This window comes from Onychostruthus taczanowskii, unplaced genomic scaffold, assembly GCF_017590055.1.
Source record: "Onychostruthus taczanowskii isolate IOZ18803 unplaced genomic scaffold, ASM1759005v1 scaffold69, whole genome shotgun sequence".
Taxonomy (NCBI): Eukaryota; Metazoa; Chordata; class Aves; order Passeriformes; family Passeridae; genus Onychostruthus; species Onychostruthus taczanowskii.
This window is the reverse complement of record NW_024504676.1, coordinates 1876933-1900694: the sequence shown is the minus strand read 5'-3', so window position 1 is coordinate 1900694 and position 23762 is coordinate 1876933. Positions and strand designations below refer to the sequence as shown.

At 40.0% G+C, this 23762-nt stretch overlaps 1 protein-coding gene and 1 long non-coding RNA gene across 3 annotated transcripts in view; one reads left to right on the top strand and one right to left on the bottom strand.

Moving 5' to 3' along the window:
• The window catches only part of LOC121344872, a 15151-nt gene extending 6086 nt beyond the window's left edge, over window positions 1–9065 (top strand). Inside the window, exon 3 of the long non-coding RNA XR_005953893.1 lies at window positions 8272–9065. This is a non-coding gene — a long non-coding RNA (uncharacterized LOC121344872). The remainder of the gene's footprint in view (window positions 1–8271) is intronic.
• Window positions 2022–23762, bottom strand: TRAF6 (TNF receptor associated factor 6). Of its 2 annotated transcripts, none has more exons than XM_041421175.1 (7): window positions 23611–23762; window positions 15246–15563; window positions 10958–11108; window positions 10193–10351; window positions 9178–9249; window positions 7720–7797; window positions 2022–6423 (listed from the first exon to the last, which is right to left on the bottom strand). In XM_041421175.1, exons 2-7 carry the CDS (start codon window positions 15530–15532, stop codon window positions 5542–5544), a joined length of 1629 nt encoding a protein of 542 aa, XP_041277109.1. In that variant the 5' UTR covers window positions 15533–15563; window positions 23611–23762; the 3' UTR covers window positions 2022–5541. The 2 variants fall into 2 exon arrangements, with proteins under 2 accessions (XP_041277109.1, XP_041277110.1); XM_041421176.1 differs by lacking the exon at window positions 23611–23762 and adding an exon at window positions 23004–23135.

Sequence of the window (23762 nt, the reverse complement as noted above, 5' to 3'; positions counted from 1 at the left end):
ATTGCACAATCTCCTCCTTGCACACAGTTTCATGAGGTTTCCTATTCCATGGAAGAGGAAAACCCCCAGCCAAAATGCAACTTTCAGAGCTGTGAAATGCAAATGGTTGTTTCAGTGGAGCAAACATGTTCAAAGAATGTGATCACCAGAAGAGCAGACAAGGAAGCAGGGCCCCAGCATTTGAACAGAAAGATTATTTTCACAATGCTGTAGCTCAGTCTTTATTTGCTCTGCATTCAGCATGCACTAGCAAGGTAAATTATTTTTTACAAGTTTTTTTTTTTTTTTTGAAACAGAAAGAATTGCAGTCTTTTAGAAGTGTTGAGAAGTGGTGATGACAGGTAAACTTGGGATAAAACATCTGCCTGTGTGCTCAGAGATGTATATTTACCAGGTGGTTAGGTTTAATTGTTAAGAACTTAAAACCAGTAAAGGAAAAAGACCTGAAGGCCACAGCTCCTTACATTTGGTACTTCAAGGTCACTGAGGCTGTCAGGTCCTGTGAGGGTGGTGATGGCAAAAGGGTTGACTCAGTCCAGTTGGTCAAACTCTCCCTTCTAGATGGAGTGGACAAAGGCTCAGTGGTGGTAAATGATGAGGGTGAGACCAGTGCCAGGGAAATGTTTCCTTTGGTGTTTGTGCTAGCATAAAAATTTCCTCTTTGAGTGGTAAGAGATTTTTGGTTTTTGGTGGTTTTTTAATCCAAGATGAGTAACAGGCAGAATTCATCAGCCCTCTTACTCATTTCATCCAGACAGGCCTTAGATTCCCTCAGCACCATTTTTGGTCCATTAACCTCCCTTTGTATTGCCTTCTATTTGCTGCATGTGCCAATACCACACTTGACCTTTTTCAGGGCTGTTTCAGGAAGTTTTATTGACTTCTGTAAATGCTGTCTTGGACCAGACTAAATAAGTCACAGTTCCTAAATGAGACAGCCCAGAAGAGCTGAAGTTTAGCACAGTGTAGTAAGGAATGGCACAGAGTGTTTCTCTTTCCAGCCAGAACAGCTAGAGTGTTGGGCTCCTGCTTTTTGGGGATGAGGAAGGTGGCAAAGCAACTGGCTTGGCACTAGTTAAGGATTTCAGCTAAAACAAACACATTCTTCTTGTAAAGTCACTGCAATGAACTGGTATTTGTTCAAGAAAATATCCAGTCAGAGTATCCTGGTCCATATCTACTTCAGCCATTTTTTTCCAGAAAGGTACATGTACATTTGTACTTACACAGGTGAGAATGTGCTCCTATATTGCTGCTCTGCTGCTTCTGCACATGGACTTTGCATTCCTGGGGCAGCTGCAAATGCCAGCTTTTCCTACTTAAAAAAAAAGTCATTATTACTCCATCTCACCAAAAAAAAAGATTTTAGTGCACTTAAAATATGGAACACTAAAAATGGATTAACACAACAGAGAATCAAAGTCTGAGCAAGCCTTCCTAGCCATTAATCATGGAAGCTATTAGGACCAACCTGGATGAAAGACAAAGTCATAATTAACTTGACATTAACAGCACATTGCTGCAATACCACTAACGTTACTCAGAAGAATATTAAGATTTTGAATATCCCTTCCTGCAGATGCTATGAAAAACAGATTCAGGCTGAGATAAATCAGAGATTGCAATAAAGTCTGTACCTCTCTTATTGACAGAAGAATTCCCTCTAGTACCTGAGCTCAGTCTCCTGCAAAAAAGTTTCAGTCCATAGTTGCTTTTATGACAAATGAAACAAGCAAGCAGATGTGGCCAGAGAGGTGACAGTGTGCAGATTTTTTGATAGTTACATCTTAAATTACAGGATGATTATGAGAACACTCAGTTTATTATTTATTACATGAACTGTATTGTCTAGTAATTAATAAAACTATCAACACCCTTTATAAATGCCAGAAGGTCTTTATCTTGAAATATATTTTGTCTTCTTGATGCTATATGATATTACCCACCTCTGAGACCCACAGTCCTGTATCAGTTAATATTTTTGAATAGCCCTCCATATGATAAAGATGCAACACGCAGTGCACAGTTTAATTAGTTTATTTTTTAAAGTTCTGTCAGAAATATAGCTGTGCATTAATTACAAAATATATTAAACTATCAATCAATTCATCCAAGGGAACAGGAGTACTCTCATTTTGTTCAAATGCAAACCAATACAAACCTTTAACATTGACACAGAATAATATTTTGCATCCATCATTAATGTACTTGGTCTGCTGCCATCTCTAAATAATAACAGAACGGTCACCCTGATTTCATTTCATTAGCAAGTTTAATCCCTTGATAGCAAACATGACCAGACACATCATGAAACTGCTTAAAAAACAACTCTACACATCTCACATTATCTGAGCTCCCACATATACATTACATACCAACATTTTAGCAAAATAATTTTCCCTGCCCTGCAGGGGAAAACATTCAGAGGCAAAGAGATAACATGTTCATAATATATTATAATTGGAAAATTTGTGCTATAGCAGCTCTGAAAATACACGTACTAAGAGTGGGTGACTTACCATGTTAAAGACAACAGAAATTCGGAAGATAAAAGAAGCTAAGACACTTTTTAAACCACCTTGAGATCTAGTAATGCTGCAAAGCATTGATTTACAGAATGAACCCCACTGCTGAACAAGTTACACAGGACATGGGTTAATTAAAATGTTTCTTTGATTCAGTGACAAGTCAATGCTGTGGACCTTTCTCCTTCCATTTAAATCGTTCTAGCAATTATACCTCAGTCCACCATGGTAAAACAAGTTTTCAAAAGAAGATTTGTAGAAAGGGGAAAGAGGAAAATGGAACGAGTACATGAATAAATATTTAATTAACATTTATATAGTCTTTTTTATGACTGTAAGATTTAACTGATACTTAGAAAATTAGCTCTGACAGTCTCTCTTGCAATACTCTGATATTACAGTAATTTGTCATCACTCAGAGTTCTAGTTGGTAATATAAAAATATAAAACCAGTAGAATAGCAGCAGTGAATAAAGCATCCATATTACTATGGCCAATATAGAACTACACATGCAGTAGCCTTCTATTCCCTATTGGCTTGTGCTATTGTACAATTTTAACCTGAATCATTTAAACCCTGCCACCACAGGGAGTCTCCTCCTCAGAGGCAGAAGTACATCAGATCTAGCAGATAAGGCTCAAAGCAAAAATTCCATTCAAAACGCAAATCTTCAAAAGCAAAGAAAGTGTTAATGCATTTAGTGGGTCATGGGTACAAATAAGCTGAACAGACAATAAGGACATTTTTCTTTTCTATTCAAAGACATTTTCTATTTCCAGGGCTGAGGAAGGACCTGGAGTAGGAAGAAGCTCTCAAATTATAAGTGTTTTTTCTCCCCCTCCCTCCCCTCCTGCCCCCCAAAAAACAAGAAGGGAAACAAAAGAGAATGGCAGCTTTTGAGCATCTTGAACAAACACCACTAGGTAGCACAGCCTGAAAATGGAGAACACGTGTACAGTGCCTTCTGTGCAGTGGCTCTGTGCACCGCCATGGACATTGACAGCTCTTGGTTAGGAATGGCTTTAATGGGAGTGCTCCAACTGCAGACACTCCAGAACAATTCAGCTGATAGGATGAGGCTATTCATTATAAAATCTGCTTTGTTTTTAAAACTGAGATCTTTCCCTATTTTGAGAAACATGCTCACCTGTCCCCTAATGACACAGAATCAACTTAAGTCACCAACAACTAACTGTATTTACCATTAGCCAGGAAATCCATGTTTCAGTAGTGACAATACTCCATTGAACACAATCCCTCTTCCATCTAATAGGTTCTACTAGCAGAAGAAATTTTACTGATTTGGATATAATGAACAAAATGGTAGTTTGGGTCCTGGAACTTTTATCTCTCATGCAGGCAGGCAGAGTATCCTCCCAAACACTAAAGTATGGTAGTCTTTCTTTAGTCTTGTTTATATTAAGCAATGTGCCCTTTCCCCACTGGTATTGCTTTGATGATGCCAAATAGTTGGAACACTCTTCAGTATCTCTTAAGCTGCAGTGTCTCCAGTCTTTAGGTTGTTTCACTAGCTTGGATAAATAATACACATAAGCTCATGCATCGTTTAGTTCTTTCTTCAGTATCTGGACATGTACTTAGGTTATGGGGTGAACAAAACTTTTTTCTTTCCTCCTTTTACAGACAAGATTCAGAGCTTTATCAGCACCATGAAAGTTAAAATTCTTAGCACCAGTGTACTTGAACTATCCAGCTTTGACTGGTCAAAACTAACATTTACATGGCATAAAATCAGTACAGAAAACAATAATACGCACAGCATTAGGAATCTCTTTGACACACTGAATCTAGTGTTTGATAAAGCAGTAACTATGAAAGCCAGATTTTCTTCCTAAAAGCAAGCAGGATTACAATTTTTCCTCACAATGCTGAATTAATAGGCTTTCCTTAACATCCAAATTGCTGAGTTGGCCCAGCTCCTATTGTCTAAAGGGACAGGAAATACCGACAGCAGCTGGATGCTGATATAGCCAGCTGCCCACAGGGGATGACTTGGGTACATCACCCACAACACCAAGAGATCACTTGAACAGATGCCGGCCACCAGTTCAGCTTTGGTATAAATTCGGGTTTCAACAACAGTAAAACAAATTCTGCATCACCCTCTCTGTTCAGTACATCCCTTTGCTCATGTCTGCACTCTCAACCTGAAACATGTCCAGCACTAGGAGATCCCACCAACACAAAGGGATTTCATTCAAATGCTAAACTTTCATATCTCTTGATGATTGTGGTTGACATTCGGGGCCTAGAGCACACACTTCTAGAAAGATTTATCAAAATAAAGAGAATTAGGGAGGCACCTTCAGACCACATTACAAATATTTCTTCAGTGAACTCAGCTCAGAATGATTTAGCCTTCTCCACAACATTACCTCGTATCTTTTGGAAATACCAACATCAACTCTGCATCAACATGCAACTTCCTGAAGGAGGAACGGCTCAAAGCATATCTGAACCCTTGGTGACATGAACAGTCTTAACCCTAACTTCAAACTTCAAGAGACACATAGCCAATGCAAAATTCTAGATAAGTCAATACAGAAACTGTCTCAACTTTCCCAAGCTCTGTGAAAAGTAAAAAAAGAAAAAAATCCCTCATCTTTATTAATTTCGTTCCTTCCCTGCAACAGCATCTATTCCAAGGCACTGAGGTGAAAAGGTCTGTTTGATATGACTAACCTGTTACAGACCTGAGATGCACAGGTTCTGCAATAGGGTTTTCCTGTAGGCAGTTTTGATTCACACTTCATTTATTTAGCTTGCTACAGAAGTAGCTTATTATTTTAAGAGAGAACCTTACCAAATATTTAAACATAGGACCTCATATAGAGAAAAATATACCAGCAACAACAAAGTTCCATTCAGGTGAAGATCAACTGTGTTGGCAACTATGATCTTTTACAAACCCAGCCTTCGTGGACAATGAAGCTGTTTTGTGATCCATGTGGAAAAACACGAACGAAGCTCCATTGCTCTGTTAAGACTTGCAGGCTACATGGCTCCATCAGTGCTGCGGGCCTGGAAGCCTTCTCTGCGGACACTGTTCAAGTCCAGGCGCGTGAGCACCTCGCAGCGCACCAGGAGCGTGTCATCCTTGATGAAGGTTCTCTGTTTCAAGGTCTCCAGGTGCATGAAAGTCACATAACCAAAACCTTTCGGATTGCGGTGAATTGTCGGTCTCTGGAAGGCCAGTAGCTCTGGCTTGGTTTCCATCACCTCTTCGTGGTTCTGCCTTTCTGGGCCTTCTGATTGATCCAAAATAGAAAGTCGAATGGTGCCTTGGAAAGGCCAGGGCAGGTGGCTGTCATACTCCCCTTGCATAGTGTGCACAAACAGAGAGATAAAATTAGCACAGCGCTGAGCATTTGGTAACTGGATATGCAGGCGCAAGCACAGCTTGTAGCCAGGCTTCCCTGTATAGAAGCCAGGACTGTGTATCACTACAGGTCTCTCTTCTTCCTGGGCTTTCTGCAGTCCACTGAAATTCTCAATCTTCCAGATATAAATACCAGTACATTGTTGTGCCTCCATTTCAGTAATCTTTCCCTCCAAATTTCTTATAGTACGTTTGAGTTCTGCCATGTGAGTGTTCTGAGTCTCCATTTTAGCAATGAGTTCCCTGATTTGGTGATCTTGTCTCACCAGACGACCTTCCAACTGCTGAATAGTTTCCTTGAAGTTTTCAACTTCTGGATTGCAGTTGTATGCAGCATGTGACACGTGTGAGAAGAGGGCAGGCTCAAAGGGCAGGCCATTGAGGAAGGGTACAGGATTTGCAGCAGTAACACTGATGTTCTGAAAACTCTGAGCCATCATCCTCATGTGAACCTGAGTGAACTCCTGCATATGTCGTGCCAGTTCATTCCTTTGCATCTAGGATTTAAGAGACAGAGCATCAGGAACACATCAAACATCTGCAATCACATTTTAAATGTGGTTCTGAGAAAATCAAACAAGTAGTTTCTTGTGTCATGTGAGAAAAGCTGCAGTGAATCAAGGACAAAGGCGTGACAAAATAGCACTTTACCAACGGAGAGCTGCAAATTTAAGATGACTGTTAGGAAAAATTGAAAAAGAAGTTCAAATACCAGTGGGCAAATCACAGAATCATTTAGGTTGGAAAAGACCTTTAAGGTCTTTGTGTCTTTGGCCTGATGTCGATACAGCTGGGGTTCAACAAAAGCATCAATATGAGGTGATTTCACCATAAAATTGCAAACCTGGGAAGTTAAGATAGAACTGACATAGATGACTGCAATATAAATCAGGTATGTGCATTATTGTTTTTGTTGGTGCGGGACTTTGGGATGTCACAAACATATTCTTGTTAGAATATTTATCATTAGTAACAGCATATTGTATAGTTGCATAATTCTATGTAATGTTTAATAAGGGAACCTTTTATTGTATTTTTACAGAAGCTGCAGCATCTCCAGAAAAACAATAAAATTTAAATTTTCATGTATTCAGGGTCACCTTCTTGTTAATAAGCATTCATGATAAAAAAATTCTGGTTTTGTAGGAGTGATAATTTCCCTATGAGTCCATCATTAATTATGGTGTACATTTTCAATAACACTGTTCAACTCAAAACAAAGACATGGTGAGAGACTGCTAGTGATAAATGTATTTAGAATTTTTCTGTGCTCTAAATCGGCACTGTATTCCCTTCACTGATTTGCTAAAATGCTCCAGAGTACCAAATGGTGTATGAAAACTGATGTGGAAATGAAGGGGAAAGACCCAATTTTACCAAGAGGTATCAAAAACTAGAAATAAAAGTATCTAGATTAACAATTTTAGAATTTAATAAAATTGATTTTCTTTAAAGAATTCTAAGAGTCATAAGCGTATTTCGCCACAACTTTGTAAGAAGTGCTAGAAACTGCTTTTTGATATGAAAGCTGAGAAAACATGAAATAATAAACCAAGGTCATCAAGCAAATTATTCACAGAGCTTTTTAAATTTGAAAAAGCAATTCTGAAATGCAAAGTATCAACATGCACTGCTTTAGAATTAAGATACCTCCAAACAAAAAACCCACAACCACACATCACTGAGGATTTTGGGTTGATGAATGAGACCAGACTAGGAAAACACATTACAAAAGCAACCAACAAAATCATGCAGACAGTTTGCAATTCAATAGTTACTGACAAAAGGCTTACCTTTTCAGGACACCCAAAGGCACTGTAAAAACATGGCACTGGGGCAGTAGGACAATCATTGTCATAATGGTTAGGCATCTAAAACAAATCAGATTTCATATTACTTCTCCATCAAGAGTATTTTCTTATCCAGAAAGGATACAGCTGGATGGGTTTTGAACAGAAAAGTTCAAAATGTACTTGAAGTCAGATCAGTTTATATCTATGTAAGTTCTTAACAGAATATGGAAGTTTTGAACAGAAATGTTAGCTGATGATAAAAATTATCCATCCCACTTGTATGTACTATAACAATTAATTGTTATAGTACATACAAGTGGGATGGATAATTACTAATACTAATACTAATTCTTATATTAGGCCTCAGAAAGCATTCAGGTTTCCTTGCTAGACCAAACACTTTTTGTTTCTAGCCTACCCTCCAGCCAGGTCACATTCAATTCCTTCCCTTCTGAAGGACTGCTTGCACACTAGTATTATTGTGTCACTCTTTATCATCTTCCTCAAAAAGTTCAAGTTATTTCAACTCTTTTTGTGGTCCATGTTTTCCAGATCCAGGATGAGTCATCTCACTGCTCTGGATCCTGCCTATCCACCCTCCTTCAAAAGCACAACAACTTCAGCTGATGCCTACGAGTCCTAAACAGAGCAAAGGATAATTCAGTGTTTCACAGGCAGAATCCCTGTTTATATAACCCCAGGTGTTTGCCTTGTTTAAATATCATGAGGAAGCACAAGGCTAATAAAGACCAGCTATTATTACAAATGTTTAGCATTCTTTGTTCCCCACTTCTGCAATTCATTATTCTACCTAAAAACAGACTTTGTCATTACTAAGCTCAATCCTGTTTCTCAAGAGTATTTTGCAATTTTACAAGATCATTCTTTATTTTAACCCAGGCCATCAACATAGTTGCCATCCCAAATTAAACAAATCAATATTTATCATTTTCCTGCCAGTTAAGTTATTATTGAACAGAAGAAATAATAATGGCTATTACAACAGTCATGGACAAGCAGAATTCCAGCCAGCACCCCAGTTTGGTAGTGAATTTACTTATAGCTACTTTCCAATAGTGGCTTTGCAAGTACAAAAACTCCCCCTCTCTGCCCAAATCAAAGCCTCCTCTTGTAATGTCAGCCATAACCACTGGCAGTTGGTATTTTTTCAACTCCATTCAAGATCAAAGACATGCAGCATGGCCCCTGTCAAGAAGCAGTACAGCTGAACATTGTGATGGGCAGCCAAAATCCTACAGAGGTTTGCCAGACTGCAACTGCGAGCTGGAGCAGCATTTAAGGGAGTATCACACCTGCACTGGACATTTTCAGAGAGGCAGGTAGTGATTTAGCAGCTAGTAGACAAACTGTATCTCCAAGTTTAATTTCAGATTAAAGAAGCAATGTAAAAACGAAGCATCTGACTTGGAATAAACAGAGACAAAGGGAGTCTCTTACCTGCTCCCTGATGAGCACTGTGTTGCAATATTCACAATATATATTGGCAAGTGGGCAGGTCTGGTCATGAAGCTTACGTGATCAAACAGAAAAAAAAATGGGGAGAAAACATCAGTATAATTACTCAGTTTAAGAGAGGGCTAATCACCCTTGATCAGACCTAAGATTTTTATTTATATACCTAATTTTGCATTTAGCTATATGCAGCTGTGAAACAAGGAGAATCCCTTTACCCTAAACAGTATGTTTTACATTACTCCTTTTTCCTGGACTTATACAAGAGATTCATAAAGTTGTAGATATTTTATTTCCTAAAGCTCTTATGCTTCAAAGAAATCTGATTTTAACCATAAGTTTCTAAAATTCATGTTCAATTGTATTGGAAGTATATGAAAGCACTTGTTTGTTTTTTAATTGTATTGTTGGACTATATGAAGCGCATTTGATTGACAATTCACAATATTAATATCCAAGAACATTCAATAGTCATTGAGATAGAACACATCCATATAGAGATAAAGAAATGGCAACAGCAAGAGGAAAGTATTATTCTCAGTACCACCCAAGTGAAAAATGCAGAGCCAGGAGAAGAATTCAGAAATTATCTTGGTCTTGTGTGGTAGCAGATATCCCCAAAATAGTTATCTCCTGGTATATCCTCTCTCCCAAGCATAAAAACTGCACATGTAAATACTGCTTTTTGTGTTCCATGGGCAGTAGATACACCTGTCTGATGGTAAGGTCAGAAATCAGTGGTTCTTACACAAGTCCACAAGTCTCCTCACACCACATGGTTCCACATAAGTTTGTGCTTAAGGACAATCTCTCCCCTGCTTTTGCCTGTTCTAGGCTGATGTTCTGAGTTTGCAGCTTCTCAGCTGTGCAGCAGCACAAAGAGCTCTTCTAGACCAAAACCTTTCAGCTGGTTTTCTTTTTTTTTTTTTTTCATTGCTGTTCCCTTTCCAAGCAAACCCATGTGAATGCAGGCTGACAAACTGAGACTCCTGCTAAATACCTCTTTATCCTCATAGGCCATAGATGTGGCACAGTTTGGGCAACACACTTGACGCCTCGGACACTCTTGGGTCATGTGCTCCTTCAGACGGTTCTTTGGGAAGGTTCCTTGGCACTGCAGGCATTCCACAGTGGAAAAATCACACTGCAGCTGGTGGTCCTGCAGACGGGCAGAAGAGGGATTTGATATTTCAAATCAGAACAATCATCTCATCCATTTTCAAGAGAAAGCACAGTGCAAGACAAACGAATCACAATCTTCCCTTCACGCAAGGAAATCCTTATACACTTATGCTGACTCTACCAACAGCCTGTTACTGCCCCACTACTAAGGTCAGCGCTTCATGTATTCAGAGCTTAAGAAAGCTCTCAGTAAAAATTTAGTTTTATATTTATCTTTTTAACTGCATATATTATTTTCCAAAACAATTATTTCAACTAATATATGTAGCTACTTTGAGAGACTATTAAACTGACTTTAATAAACTTGTGTGAAGCACGGATATAGCTGATCAAAAGGCAGACATGAATGATCCTCAGCAGAAAGCTGCGTTAGCACAATTGTCATGCACTGCGATGTTCACTTGAGAATCACCTAACTACAATTAAATACTCATTAAAAACCAATATGTGTAGCTATAATCCTGAAAGAAAAATGCACTGAGTCAGCATAAATGAGTACCAGGTATGACCATCTATTTAAGTTATTTCGAATTTTTACTTGCCCATAAAAACAAGGTTCCATATTTTCAAAACTACTTCTCACCTCTAAGTGCCTGAGCTCCATCTTCATGCTGCAGCCCTTGTTGGGACATTTGACCATTAATGAAAGGATTTCCCGTTTGGCAAAGTTGTCAGGAAAAAGCTGATTTTCAAGCAGAATTTCATTGTCTACAGGACATTTGTGGCCTGCATCTCTACAATGCAGAAAAGCAAGGAAAGATATCCAATATTACCAACAGAATTCCAAGCACTGAATTTAAAATATTTTTACACCAACAAGACATTAGTGGCCAAATAATAATACAGTAAGATCTTTAAAAACAATGGTATTTATGTGGCAATAACCAGAAAATATGAAATGTATTTTAGAAAAAATGAAAACACACAGTTCCACTGGAGGTGGCATGACTGGGGTTGCAGCACTTTTCAAACTCAAACACATTTTATTTGTACAAATGGCATGTTAAGTACTCTGGAAACAAACTTGAGGAATATGTAAAGACACTAAGAACTTGTAGTCCTTTTTCTGCAAGTACTTCACATAGCTCAAACATCAAAGAATATTTCACATACTATTTCAAAATAATTACTTAAACTTACTTAGACCTCCTCTCATTTCCTTCTCATTTTATAAACAGCCAAGGTGACCACAGCTAAGAAAAAAAGCAAAATTCTTTTTTGCAGATTGACTTCATCTGTTTGGCATTACATTTCACACTGCTCAGTTTGCTGGTTTTGTTATACAACCATTTTGATCAGCTGGTCATCCTTCAATTTCATCATACAGCAAACAGGATGAAAACCTTCAGACACAAAAATTATTAGTAACTATGAAAATTACACTGTGTTGCATCTGAAGCCATTTTAACAGCAAACAGACTGGAAGTCAGTGCTAACTGGTGAAGGTTTGGAATCTGATGGAACATGGATGCCTACAACCTGCACAAGGTAACTAACAGCCTGTTCCAGTTCATCAGGTTATGTCTACCTGCATGTACATACAAAAATCATTAGAAATAGAGTAAAAAAGGGGATCGCCTCCAACAAACTTTCCAGTATCAGCTCATTCTGAAAGCAGTAGGCTAACATATTGATTCACAATTAAGTAATGCAGTTAAAGAGGCACGAGGGATCAAAGCTCCCGAGTGCTAATGGAAACAGCAATAAAATGGAAATAATACATGGGGTGGAAAAATGTCAGAGAGCACTTGTGGTGCAAGGATCAAAGGCCAGATCATTGTCACTGCCTGCAAGCACGAGGGGAAGTAGAACCTAGTGGGCTGTGGAGACCAGGAAGGAATTTATGTTCTTTGTTGGAAAAGGAAATAATTGCTCAGCAACTACATCAGCAACACTGCTACAGGAAGTGGAGGTAAAGTTGCCACTTCAAAAAGAGGTAATGAACTTCCTTTCACAATTTTGCTTGCAGAGCAAGCTCACCACATGCCTGAGAATCATACTCCTAAACAAGTGCAAGAAAGAAAACATCTAGCTTGCCTTGTTTCAGAGCTCCCTGAGCTATGACCAGTGTGATCTTTGTCACAAGTTAGAAATGTTCCCTCACTTGACAACCTACAGGAAATCAGTTTTCACAGGTATAGCCTGGTTACAAACACTCTGTTTAGTGGAATATGAACAGAGCTCAAGAGGCCTGCTGGTAAGACAGCAGCTTTATTTCTACAAAGAAAAACTAATCATTAATAAGAGCAGCCAACAACAGATTAATTTGGAATAATGATTACCAAATCCTCAGTTTAAATAACTAGCAGATAAAGGGAAAAATAAGAATGAAATGCAATTTTCCAAATTAGGAAAGCATAGCAGAAAAAAGCAGTAACTCATTTTAGGATATTAAACAGGCTTCAAATACTATTTACAAGGCTCAGGATTGTGTTTAAAACACTGCTAAGATCCATCTACAAAGATGTTGCTATGTATTTCCTGTGACAGAATTGAATTTATGCACCTCAGTTCTAGCTTACATTACAGTGAAAGCTTTCCTATGCTGGCATTATTTATCACATTGCACTCTGCCACTCACAACAGTACCCGTGAAACAACAGCCATCTGCTACAAAGTACAATGAATATTCCTGTAAATTCCCTTGAGATTAAAATACAGGTATCAAGAGCAAAATCAGAATAATTTTGAAAGAAAAGCCTGCCCAGTGATTTTAACAAGTGAGCGGTTTAGCCGAGAAGCTGAGACAGTTGGCAGAGACTTTAAGTGCAGCCATGCCAGCTGCTGGAGGAACTGCCAGCACCCAAAGATGTCCCTGCTGCCCCTTGTTACCTCACAGCTCTGCTTTTCCACTAAACAGAGGTTCTGATATTTGGCAAGCTCTACTACAAACCCTAAATCAGCTTTGCCCTAAGATACAGAAGAAGACTGGAGTGAAATTGAATTAGCTACTGCACCTGCAGTTAGTTCTTCTAAAATTTCCAGCAATATATTTTGTTGACAAGTAACATTCATAAACACATTTGTAGTTACTTAGGTAGATAATCTTCTCTTCCATGAATTATAGCACTTCAAAGCACTTCAGACATCTTTATTTAAAAAGCTGCCAAGACTTTCTGGGAGGCAGACAATTACTGTGATCAAATCTCATCTAATGATGTCCTTCACACTGTAAGATTGAAGAGTCCAGTTTTTAAAAGGTTTTCCAATTTATTCTTTTCTAGTTGCAGCCACAACTTCTTCAACACAAACAACTACAGTTGTTTGTGTAAGTCACAAGAAGCAATTACTCAAAAAATGCTTGTCCATCCTTCATCATTTAAAATCCATAATCTCTGTGTTCACTTGAGTTAAGACAGTGGGGAAATGAGGAATAAAGAGAAACAATTTTTCCTGGTCAAATGAAGGCTGTGACAATCAGTGAAAAAAAGCAGTACTTAGAGAATGTAAAATATCACTTTCTCTTTTCATTTTAGTTCCGTAGAAGCTTCTCAATAGCTCCATCAATCTGGTACTGTAGACAGTACATACTGCAAATCGATACCATACTGCAGACACTACATAATCCAAATCAATAGCTTGATCTATGGCTACCAATTAAGCATGCAGTTCAGCCCTTCAGGGATTCAGAGAGGTCAGGCACTTCAAGCTGTCCCCCCTGCTTTCACAGTCACTCAGACTGTCCTCCAAAGACAGAGTTCAGTGGGGAATGAGGGAAAACTTTTACTAGCAATGAAACATCTGAAGTATTACACTGATCATCTACAGTCTCAAGAGAAAAAAATGCTTTCCACCTTGTTTAGCATTCACTGAAACAGTCATCACTATTCATAGAAATTAAGTAAAATACAGAAAAGGCATAAAAGAAGCAGAAACTTCTGGTCATGGTCCTTTCCATGGAGAAATTCTTCCAGAGAATTTATGTAGCAGAAACTACAGAGAAGCCACAAAACACTGTATTCAGAGAACATAACTGCTGGCATACTATTCATTTAGAGAGCTACAAATGATGGATAGGGAAGAAAAAGAAATGGAAAAGAACTATGGATGGTATGAAAGACCAATTAAGAAAGCACTGTCCATTTTGCATGCTATAAAATAAATGCCAGGGGAAACCACAGTAAAAATGAAGACAGTTTAATGATCTTTTCAAAAAGTGTGCAAAGTAAGGTTGAAAATGAGACAATTCTATATATGGGTCACACAGAATTGAATATATAAATTCCTACCAAAGTGACATTTGAGCTGAGCAATTGCCAAGGAAAAAACTGGGCTTATGCTGAAAAGGAAAAATCCTACAGCACAATATCTATCAGTGTAATCCAATACTCACTCACACGTGTGCGACACTGATGACTTCATTCCAGGCTTAAGGCAAGTGCTCTCTACAAGGTACTCTCTGCCCTTTCTTGCTCTTTCATTTTTATAAGCCCAGCCTGCTTTTGCCTTTGTGTCTTATTCCCAGTCCCTCATATGCCACCTGGTTTCCTCTCTCAATGCTTTGTTCAAAACTATTCCCTCATCACATTCTCTCTTCCAGCGTAAGAAGGAAGCAGCTATTTTGAAGTGAAGAACTGAACGCATTAATTGCCTTATCTGCAGCAAGAAATCAGGTTGTCTGTAGTTTCCTGTAGTTATCAAGAGAAACAATCATAGGCAAAAGACAGGTAATTTTATAATTCTGAGCTGGAAATGGAATTTATCTGGGGGAACTTGTCTGTCTACCTTTCCTTTTTTAATTATTATTTGAAGTTTAATCAATTTTTTAGATTCATAACCTGGGTAAATTTGTGAAAGTGGCAAACCATCTAAAGCTCATAAAACTTCAAAACTTGTGATATTCTGGCCATATACATCACCTTTTCCTTTACCTTATGGATTTGACAATGCAGCCTTTGCAGAAACGGTGGCCACACGGCGTCTGCACCGCTTCCCGCAGAGCCATCAAACAGATGGGGCACTCGTATTTACTCTCCAGGGGCGGGTCGAACTCCACGTCGTATCCCTGCGTCTCGTCGGAGAAGGAGGCGGGCGCGCTGCCGGCGCCGCTGCCCGCGCTGCCGCCCTCGTCCTTGGCGGCGGCGCTGCAGGCGCTGGCCATGGCCGCGCAGCAGCCGCTCTGCGCCTCCCGGGCCCCGCAGCTGTGCAGCAAGCTCATGGCAGCCGAGCCGCGGCCACACGGCTGTGCGCTGCCACAGGGAGAAAACATGGGTTAATTTCAAGTATTTCGAACCCTGCCTCCCAGGCAAGAACAAAATTTGTTTCCAGACAGAAATACTGGAACAGAATTGGTTCTGTTCAAAATCACTGGTTTTGTTTTGTCCCCGTTATCTTTTTATGCTTATCTTGTGATACGTAGGAAAGGACACTGCATCCTGTCAGCGTAGTCCAAACACTCCCCCTGCTTTCTGTAATCTCTTTCATACAACTGATTTCTGTAAAAACAGAAATCATTCCTCTTTGTCCTTGCTATGTCTACTGAAGATGTTTTTTTATCCCTTCCATTTAACTTACTTCTAAAGACATTCAAACAGACTTTGTGTGCAAAAAATGCCATACAGAATCATGTTTTCTTGGAGGACAACAGCTCAATTCCGTATTTTCCTTGCAGTGCATATATGTTATTTAGCATTTTCTGCATCAAGCAATTCACAATACAGATTTCAAACCAACTTAGCTGCAGAAACACAAATAAAATATAAGTCCAAGTACCTAAACCAAGCAGCTGATGCGCTATAAACGAAATTCAAATATACAGCACTGCCGATAATATTTTAGAACTGCCAGTGGGACTTTAAATTGAGTAAGAAGCTACACATGAGATAAGGATAATAATTCCACAGCTCAAAAGCTATCTACAAACTACTAGTACTCAAACAGAGCTCTTGCTCTCCTTTCCCTCTTGCAGGCTAGCTGGCAGGGAGGACAAGGAACATGATTGTAAGAACAGAAGATAAAAGTCACCTTTCCCTGAAGAGTGGTGGATGGCATACTAAAGACTGCTTTTACAACACTCCTCCAAAGCAGGGTGAACTCATAGGTATGAAATGAAAAAGTGCAGCTATCTCCAAACACATTGCTAGTGCTCCTACACAGAATGAGAGAACCTTTAAAAAAGGTCTTAACAACAAATACAAATTCTAAAGACCAAGAAACCTTTCTCTCCCCTGATTTTTTTAATGGTTACAATCATTTTCTTAGAATCCTGCTGCGGTTAGTTTTCTATAAATGACATTTCTTTGAAACACAGAGATTATCACCAGGTGCAAGGCAGTATGAGTAGTCTGAGGGTTATGGAGCCAGGCATGCAAAACATGCCCAATAAGCCCAGATTTGATAATCTTTTGCACAGCAGTATAGGCAAAAGTCTCTCGCAGTGTTCACCTAATGAATTCACTGTAATACCATTATGTCATTTAAAAAACATTCGGGATGGAAATCCAATCAAGAGATGAATTGTAAGAACTGTTTATCTGCATCACTACTGCAGATGCTGAATGCAGAAGAATGAATAGGATTACCTTGACCATGAACTCACAAAACTGAACATTTTCTTGCCTATATCAGAATTTGAATATCACAACTCAATGGATAGGAGGACATACAGGTAGTTTTATTTGGGTATTTATTTTATGACACCTTTAGTGTCACAAAATCAACAGAAATCACATAAGGCCTCAACTAGCATTTAAGGGAAATATATTTTGAACACATGCAAAAATCACAGGAATGTGCTTTAGGCCATCTACATGATAAACAACTGGCAATACTGCCCATGATAACACACTATAAGCTATTTTTTTCCAGCTACCCAGACCAAAAAAAGAGGTATATGTATCTAAAGAAAAACAAAGTTACCATTTTTGGTTATAGAGTAATCAAACCAGAACTTTGTATAAATATATATACAGAGTTGTATAAACATATACTCTGTTGTATAAATATATGACTTTCCACCTGGCTGGGGTATGCAGGGGTATGAGAAGTATCTGAAGAGCAGCATTCTCGACATTTCCAAAATGCCATTAAGGTACAGAGCCTCAAAGCACAGGCTGACAGTTCTGACTTGTACTGAACTAGTCAGCAGTGCTCCCTTTCTGCAGAAATAACTCCAGAACAGAGCTGTCTGCAACTGTACCCAAAGAGCGCTGCTCACTTCCACTCCTGTTTTCCACCCCAATGCATTGTCCCTACACATTATCCACCACAACAGGCTTTATAACTGAGGCTCTTAACACAACAGCAATACAAACTAAACACCAAGCATGCTCCCAGCAGCTGCTCCAGCCATAGTCCAGACATGACCAGTTTAATCCCACAAAGGCACCAGCTCCCCCAGTGACTTAGAATGGATGCAAAGGAATCAGTGCTTAGAAAGATGCTCTGTGTGACACAGATTTTTTTTTAGCCTGCCATCAGTAGATCTACTCTCTCCAGAGAAGAAACCCAGCTTGTTTCTACTGTTAAACATAACTTAAATAACAACTGCTGCAGAGGATGATCAGTCCATGGGCCACATCTCATGAAAAATCACAGGAATAAATTGGGTCAATGGAGTGGGAATGTTGGTATGCAGGATATTAAAATCCACAGGCCAGCCCAGGACTGAAAAATTCACATTACTCTAAGCCACAGAGATATATTTAGTGAGACTAAGAAAGGGAAGAGGAACATACATCCCTTTAGCAATGTCACAAAGGAATTCAGGAAGTCACAAAAAGAAATATAAAACAGCTTTAATCAAATTCAGCTGTCACATTAATTGCAAAGAAGTGCATAACTCTTCTCTTGGGCTGTTTCCAGGAAAAAAAGTCCTATACTATTTACAATTCTGTTCTTACAAAGGAGAAGCCAGGATCTGACTTGGTACAATCTCACTAGTTGAACCTTTATAGATTTAAGTGCTATGCAAGCAGTGTCTCTTTGGCCATTTGAATTATTTCTACAGACACAGCAGGTATGTATATTCAGTCTACAGAAACAAACTGCCACACTAGAGTCAGTTTAATGAATGAACCACTGCAATCAGTCAACATCCTAGTCTGACACAAAAACTCCTTATTCAGTGATATACTCCACTCCTACATGGAGCTTTTTATCTGCATATGACCAAGTGGTTCACAAAAAAAGAAGCGCAGACCTTTTTAACTTGGGAAATTCAGACACAAAGAGACAACTTAAGGTGATTAAGAGCCAGATTTTAAACTTTGCTCATATTTTATCTAAGATAGGATTCCTCCTACTACTCTTATCCATTTCATCTTCTCTATGAGCAAAATCCTCCTTCCTCCACATATATTTTAGGTGTAGGGCAAGACACAATCTTCCAAATCAAAATCCACACTGCTGTTACTCAGACAATTAACCAAGGCCTTATTACTCCACCATAGTTTAAACTAATTTCTGTACATGTTGTAACTCCTGCACTAGGAATTAGACCTGTTTCTTGTGGAAGTTACTTTATCCTCCGAGAATCGAACATAGGTTTAATCTTTTTGGACAGAGCAGTGCTAGGACAAAACCAGCCACAGAAAAGTGTACTTTGCACAGTAATGACAGGTCTTTTCCCCAGTGAAGGTAGAGCAGACAATCTGTGAGCTTACTGTAGCAGTTTTTCACTTTCCTCTCCAGGGGAATTCAAAAGATGCTTAGGCTGGAAAAGGATAGATTTATCCCCAAACTAGGATATATCCCAAAATTCAAATCAAGCTGCTACCCTTTGTTTTTGATTATGAAACAGGTTGCCAGTGAAATAAAACTAAGATCTCCTAAAAACCACATCAGTTTTTCTTCTTATTGATAATAGATGCTATTCTTCCCCTGTGCTGAACAAAACCAATTCAAATGCAATTACAACAATGTCTAAATATTAATTTAAAATACCTTGTGTATACCACAGCCCTGAGAACTTATCCTTTTTTAAAATGTACGTCGTTTAACACATTAAACACTTTGCTAGACTGCTCTCTGTACCTTTTTTGTTTCCACAACATCCAGCTTTCAGATCCAGGAACAACAGCAATTGAACAGGATCATTACGTGGTAATTCTTGCTTTTGCTAGTGTGAAGTTTCTAAGACAGAGAAGGTCTTAAACTACATTTGGTAATGTACCTGAAATGCTCTTTTCTAGAGCTAGGAAGTGCTGCCAGACCTGCTGACTGGAGATAATGGGCTTTAGCTTGGGCACAGAGGTACCCAGGCCTTGGGCTGGCAAAGGTTGATCTCGCCCTCCAAGGCAACAGCTGTGCTGTTTGCCAACAGAAAGGAAGGTGCTTTCCATGCCAAGTGGTAATGGACAGAACTTGTTTGATCATTACCTGTGCTGCAGAAGTCTGGGAATGCCCTAAGGAAGAAACTATCATGCCCCAGAAAAGACAGTTAAAGGACAGTTAAAAGAAAAGGAGTCCTCATCCCACTCTTCCAACTTTGAACCATAATTACACCTTTCTTCACTAAGTAACCTGTGCTCTGTTGCTATTTACACTGCTACATTACACACTGATTAGGCTGATGTGAGATAGCACTGTCAGACCAGAAGAGCAAACTCCTGCAAGAATAATGTATCTTATGATGGACAAAAACTACTTCAAAACAGAATTTAAATTGCCCATATTTTAAATTAATGCATGCAACAAAGCTCAGTACTCTGATTTTTCAACTTCTATAGCATAATGAAGTTTAGGTAGGACTTACAGATTTTCAAACACCAAACTCCTCTAAATAAAAAAAAAAAAAAAAAACACCCCAAAAAAAAACAAACAAAAAAAACCAACCAAACAAACAAACAAAAAAAAACCCCAAAAAAACCACTGGTATCAGAAAATATCTTCAGTTTTCTTGTAAAATCCCACTATCATTAAGAGTATTAGGGAGGAAGTAAAAGTAGGCATTGTACACTATTTACACTGAAATATGAAATCCTATTTTCAAGCATTAACATAAGGAATACTGTGCAAGGAAGTATGAGTTGTCATAAGATAAAATTTTTATTATAAATCAGGAAGTGCTTCATACAATTAATTTCCACATGACCTTTTCGAAAATTGACACTGACTACCCTTATAAATAATGAATCAATACAGAAAACTATTCCAAATCCTTTTTCTTACTCAAAGTTCACAAATATAATTAATTTCCTTGCAGCCTGGCCAGCACACACCCAGCAGGGGAAATGCCTTTAGCACTGCATCAACAGAAAAACTGACCAAACTCTTCTCTTTTCTTCAGCTGCCTTGTATATGTATGTACAGATTTCTGGGTCATGAGACTGACAGACCAGTGGAGTGACTTTGGATAATTTGTTTATGGAGTAATACTTGCAACACCAATTCCCAGGCACATTAATCAATGGTCTACTGATAACTGATAAGCAGTACATGTTTCCAATAGGAGCTTTGTAGCTATCATCATATGGCCTCATCCAGGCAGAACACATGGAATTATGATAATGCCTTTTAATTAATACCTATAAAACACTTTCATTTCAAAGCTATCAAATGGCTAGACAAGCTGAAGCAATAGGAGATTCAGGCAGAAATTGTAACTAAATTCTGGCAAAAACTAAATTCTCTTTCTCGGCTAGACAAGCTGAAGCAATAGGAGATTCAGGCAGAAATTGTAACTGCAAAAACTAAATTCTCATTTCTTGTAAAAGTCTCCAAGCATGTTGCTTATTTTGTTGAGATACAAACTTTCCTTTTTTCTAATAGCAGTAACCTTTCAGACATCCAAGTCTTTCGGACAACCACCCCAGTCACACCATCTTAACATGTGCACCTAACTTGAAAGAAGAATTTTTGTTTGAGGCAAAAACAACGTTTAGAGCTCACTAGACTACCAAGAGCTCCTGACTACAGCAGAGCAGCCCTTGGGGGTTTCTGAAGCCTTCCAGGTGATTTCTCTTTATTTGTAAAGAATGCTGTCAGGCTCTAATCACATAAGTATTTTCATGCTTGAATGTTACTTAGGAGACTAGACAGTGGCACGCTCACAGTTACATTCATATTTTATCCTATTTAAGTATGTCAAAACAAATTTAATTTTAGTGAGCAGTGGAAGCATACTATACTGTATTTAAGACCAAGATATTCCATGGGTTTTTCCATAACAGAAAACCAAACCCAAGCCAAAATTCCCTGAAATTTTCTTCAGTTTATTAACTTTTAGACAGAATTTCCAGGGAACTGTTCAGAATAACGAATACAAGGGAAGCACTGTTAGTGAGAAGAACAGTACTATTTAACTCTTTACTTTGGCAGTGACTCTGGCTTCTGTTCTCCCTTTGCACACTGAGAACACAAGGAGATATGCATTATGCCTTTCTATACCCCTCAGTAGATCTACAGAGGATGTAAGATGCTGCCCTAGGGGGGACAAAGTAAAGACTCACTCATAAAGCACTTAAAAACAGGCAGGGAGAGGTATGGCTGTGAACAAATGTGATTTCCACAAGGCACAGGCTCCAGGCTACACTTAATTACCATCTACCTCCACAGGCATGAGGCATTAGTAAAATGATGAGACCCTGGGAAAGCAAACAGTGAACTAAACACACATTCTGAAACAACTAAAACATTTTCACTCCACCTGACATTTACTTCTGTTTTCTTTTTGACACGCTTTACACCCGGAATATTTTATGGCTGGATTTCACAGTCTGGATCTAAAACTTTTTTTTTTTTTTTAACATGTGCTTAGCTAATCTGTACTGCTAAGATACAAAAGTTACCCTTCTTGATATAGCTAACTCATGGAAGTTCAATAGGTGAAGAAAAGAATGCACATTCACCTCAGGTACTTTTTCATACTGAAAAGCATGAAATACCTATCAGCATAGGTACCTATTGTGTGTCGTGTCTTTCTAAATACAGTAGCAGTTTTCTAAGACAGAAAGCAGTACTGCAGGGCTGCAATACTACAAAACTTAAAAAGCCATTTATGTCTTGACAAGTTCTCATTCAACAGAGTCTGACTGAGCTCCATGAACCTTCACTCGCTGGGAAAAGCTGTAGGTAATGTGGAATATGCAGAAGAATTATGCCCAGAATGACACCACGAAAATAATCCAAGTGCTTTTATCAGCATACTTCTGTGACTTTCCCCCCTCTACCCCTTCTTCTACTAGAAGGACAAGTTTTATGACCCTTCATTCTATGGGAAGACAAAGCAGTCTGCTGCTTTTAACAGTCTTTTAACAGCTGGTGAACACAGTGCAAAATTCACCCAAAGCTTCAAATCAATACTTTATTAATCACTCACACTGGTATCTAAGACACCACAAAATCCACAGAGCTGAGGGGTAGCGTGCAGAAGGTGTCACAGGCAAACATGGGGGAATACTTTCGGCAAGCTTTAATGACTAGGTCTAAGGGATATAATTAGAACATTTTCCTCCCACCTACAGCTGAGATTTCCGTTTAAGTACGAAAAGACTCAGCGTGACTTATCTGAGCCTGAGCCAGACGAAATTGATGGAAATTATTACTGAAGTCATAATTTCTAACTCCTGTTAATAAAGTTACCTAAATATTAAACACTGCCAATCTCTACCAGAAAATAAGAGCTATGGGGTTTAGAAACAGTAACCTATCTTGCAAATTACCCTGTAACGCGTTCCCGAATAATTTACCGAGTGTCTCTACTTCACAGTGGGGAAGTCAGAGCCCAAGTTCAGCTGATGTGCTCGAGACAGGCGGCAGCACAGCTCGGGAGCCCCCGCCGCTGTCCGGGGCAGGGCAGGGCAGAGCCGCTGGGGCCAGCTTCCCCCGCCGGGGCAGAGGCAGGACAGGGTCGCCGGGGGCAGCCTCCCCCGCCGGGGCAGGGCAGGGCAGAGCCGCTGGGGCCAGCTTCCCCCGCCGGGCCCCCCGGCGTGCCTGCGAGCCCCGGGCCGGCCGGGCTCAGCCGCGCTGCGCTGCCCGCGCCGCGGTTTCAATTCCGGAGCGGCGCAGGCCGGCGCGCCCAGCGCCGCAGCGCTCTGCCCCCGCGCAGGCCGCCCGCCCCGGCAGCCCCGGCCAAGCGCCGAGCGCCGAGCCCGGTGGAAAGGGCCGCAGGGCTCCTCGGGCCAGGGGAGGAGGCGGCTCTCCTCCCCAGCCGGCAGCTCCGGCGCGGGGGAAAAACGCTCCGCGCCGGGCGCCGCCACACGCCGGCAGCGGCCCGAGTCCAGCCGGGCCCTCGCTCCCCGAGGCCGGCGGCTGCCCCCTCCCTCCCGGCCGCCCCGCGCGTTCCGCCGGACTCACCGCGACCCGCGGCCGCTCCCAGCCCGCCGCCGCTTCCGCTTCTGCTCGGGAAGCGCGCAGCAGCCGCTCGGAGCCAGCGCGGCCTCCCGGGCGCCACGGCCGCTGCAGCGCCCTCTGCCGCCGCGGAGGGGCAGCGCTGCCGGGGCGGGGCG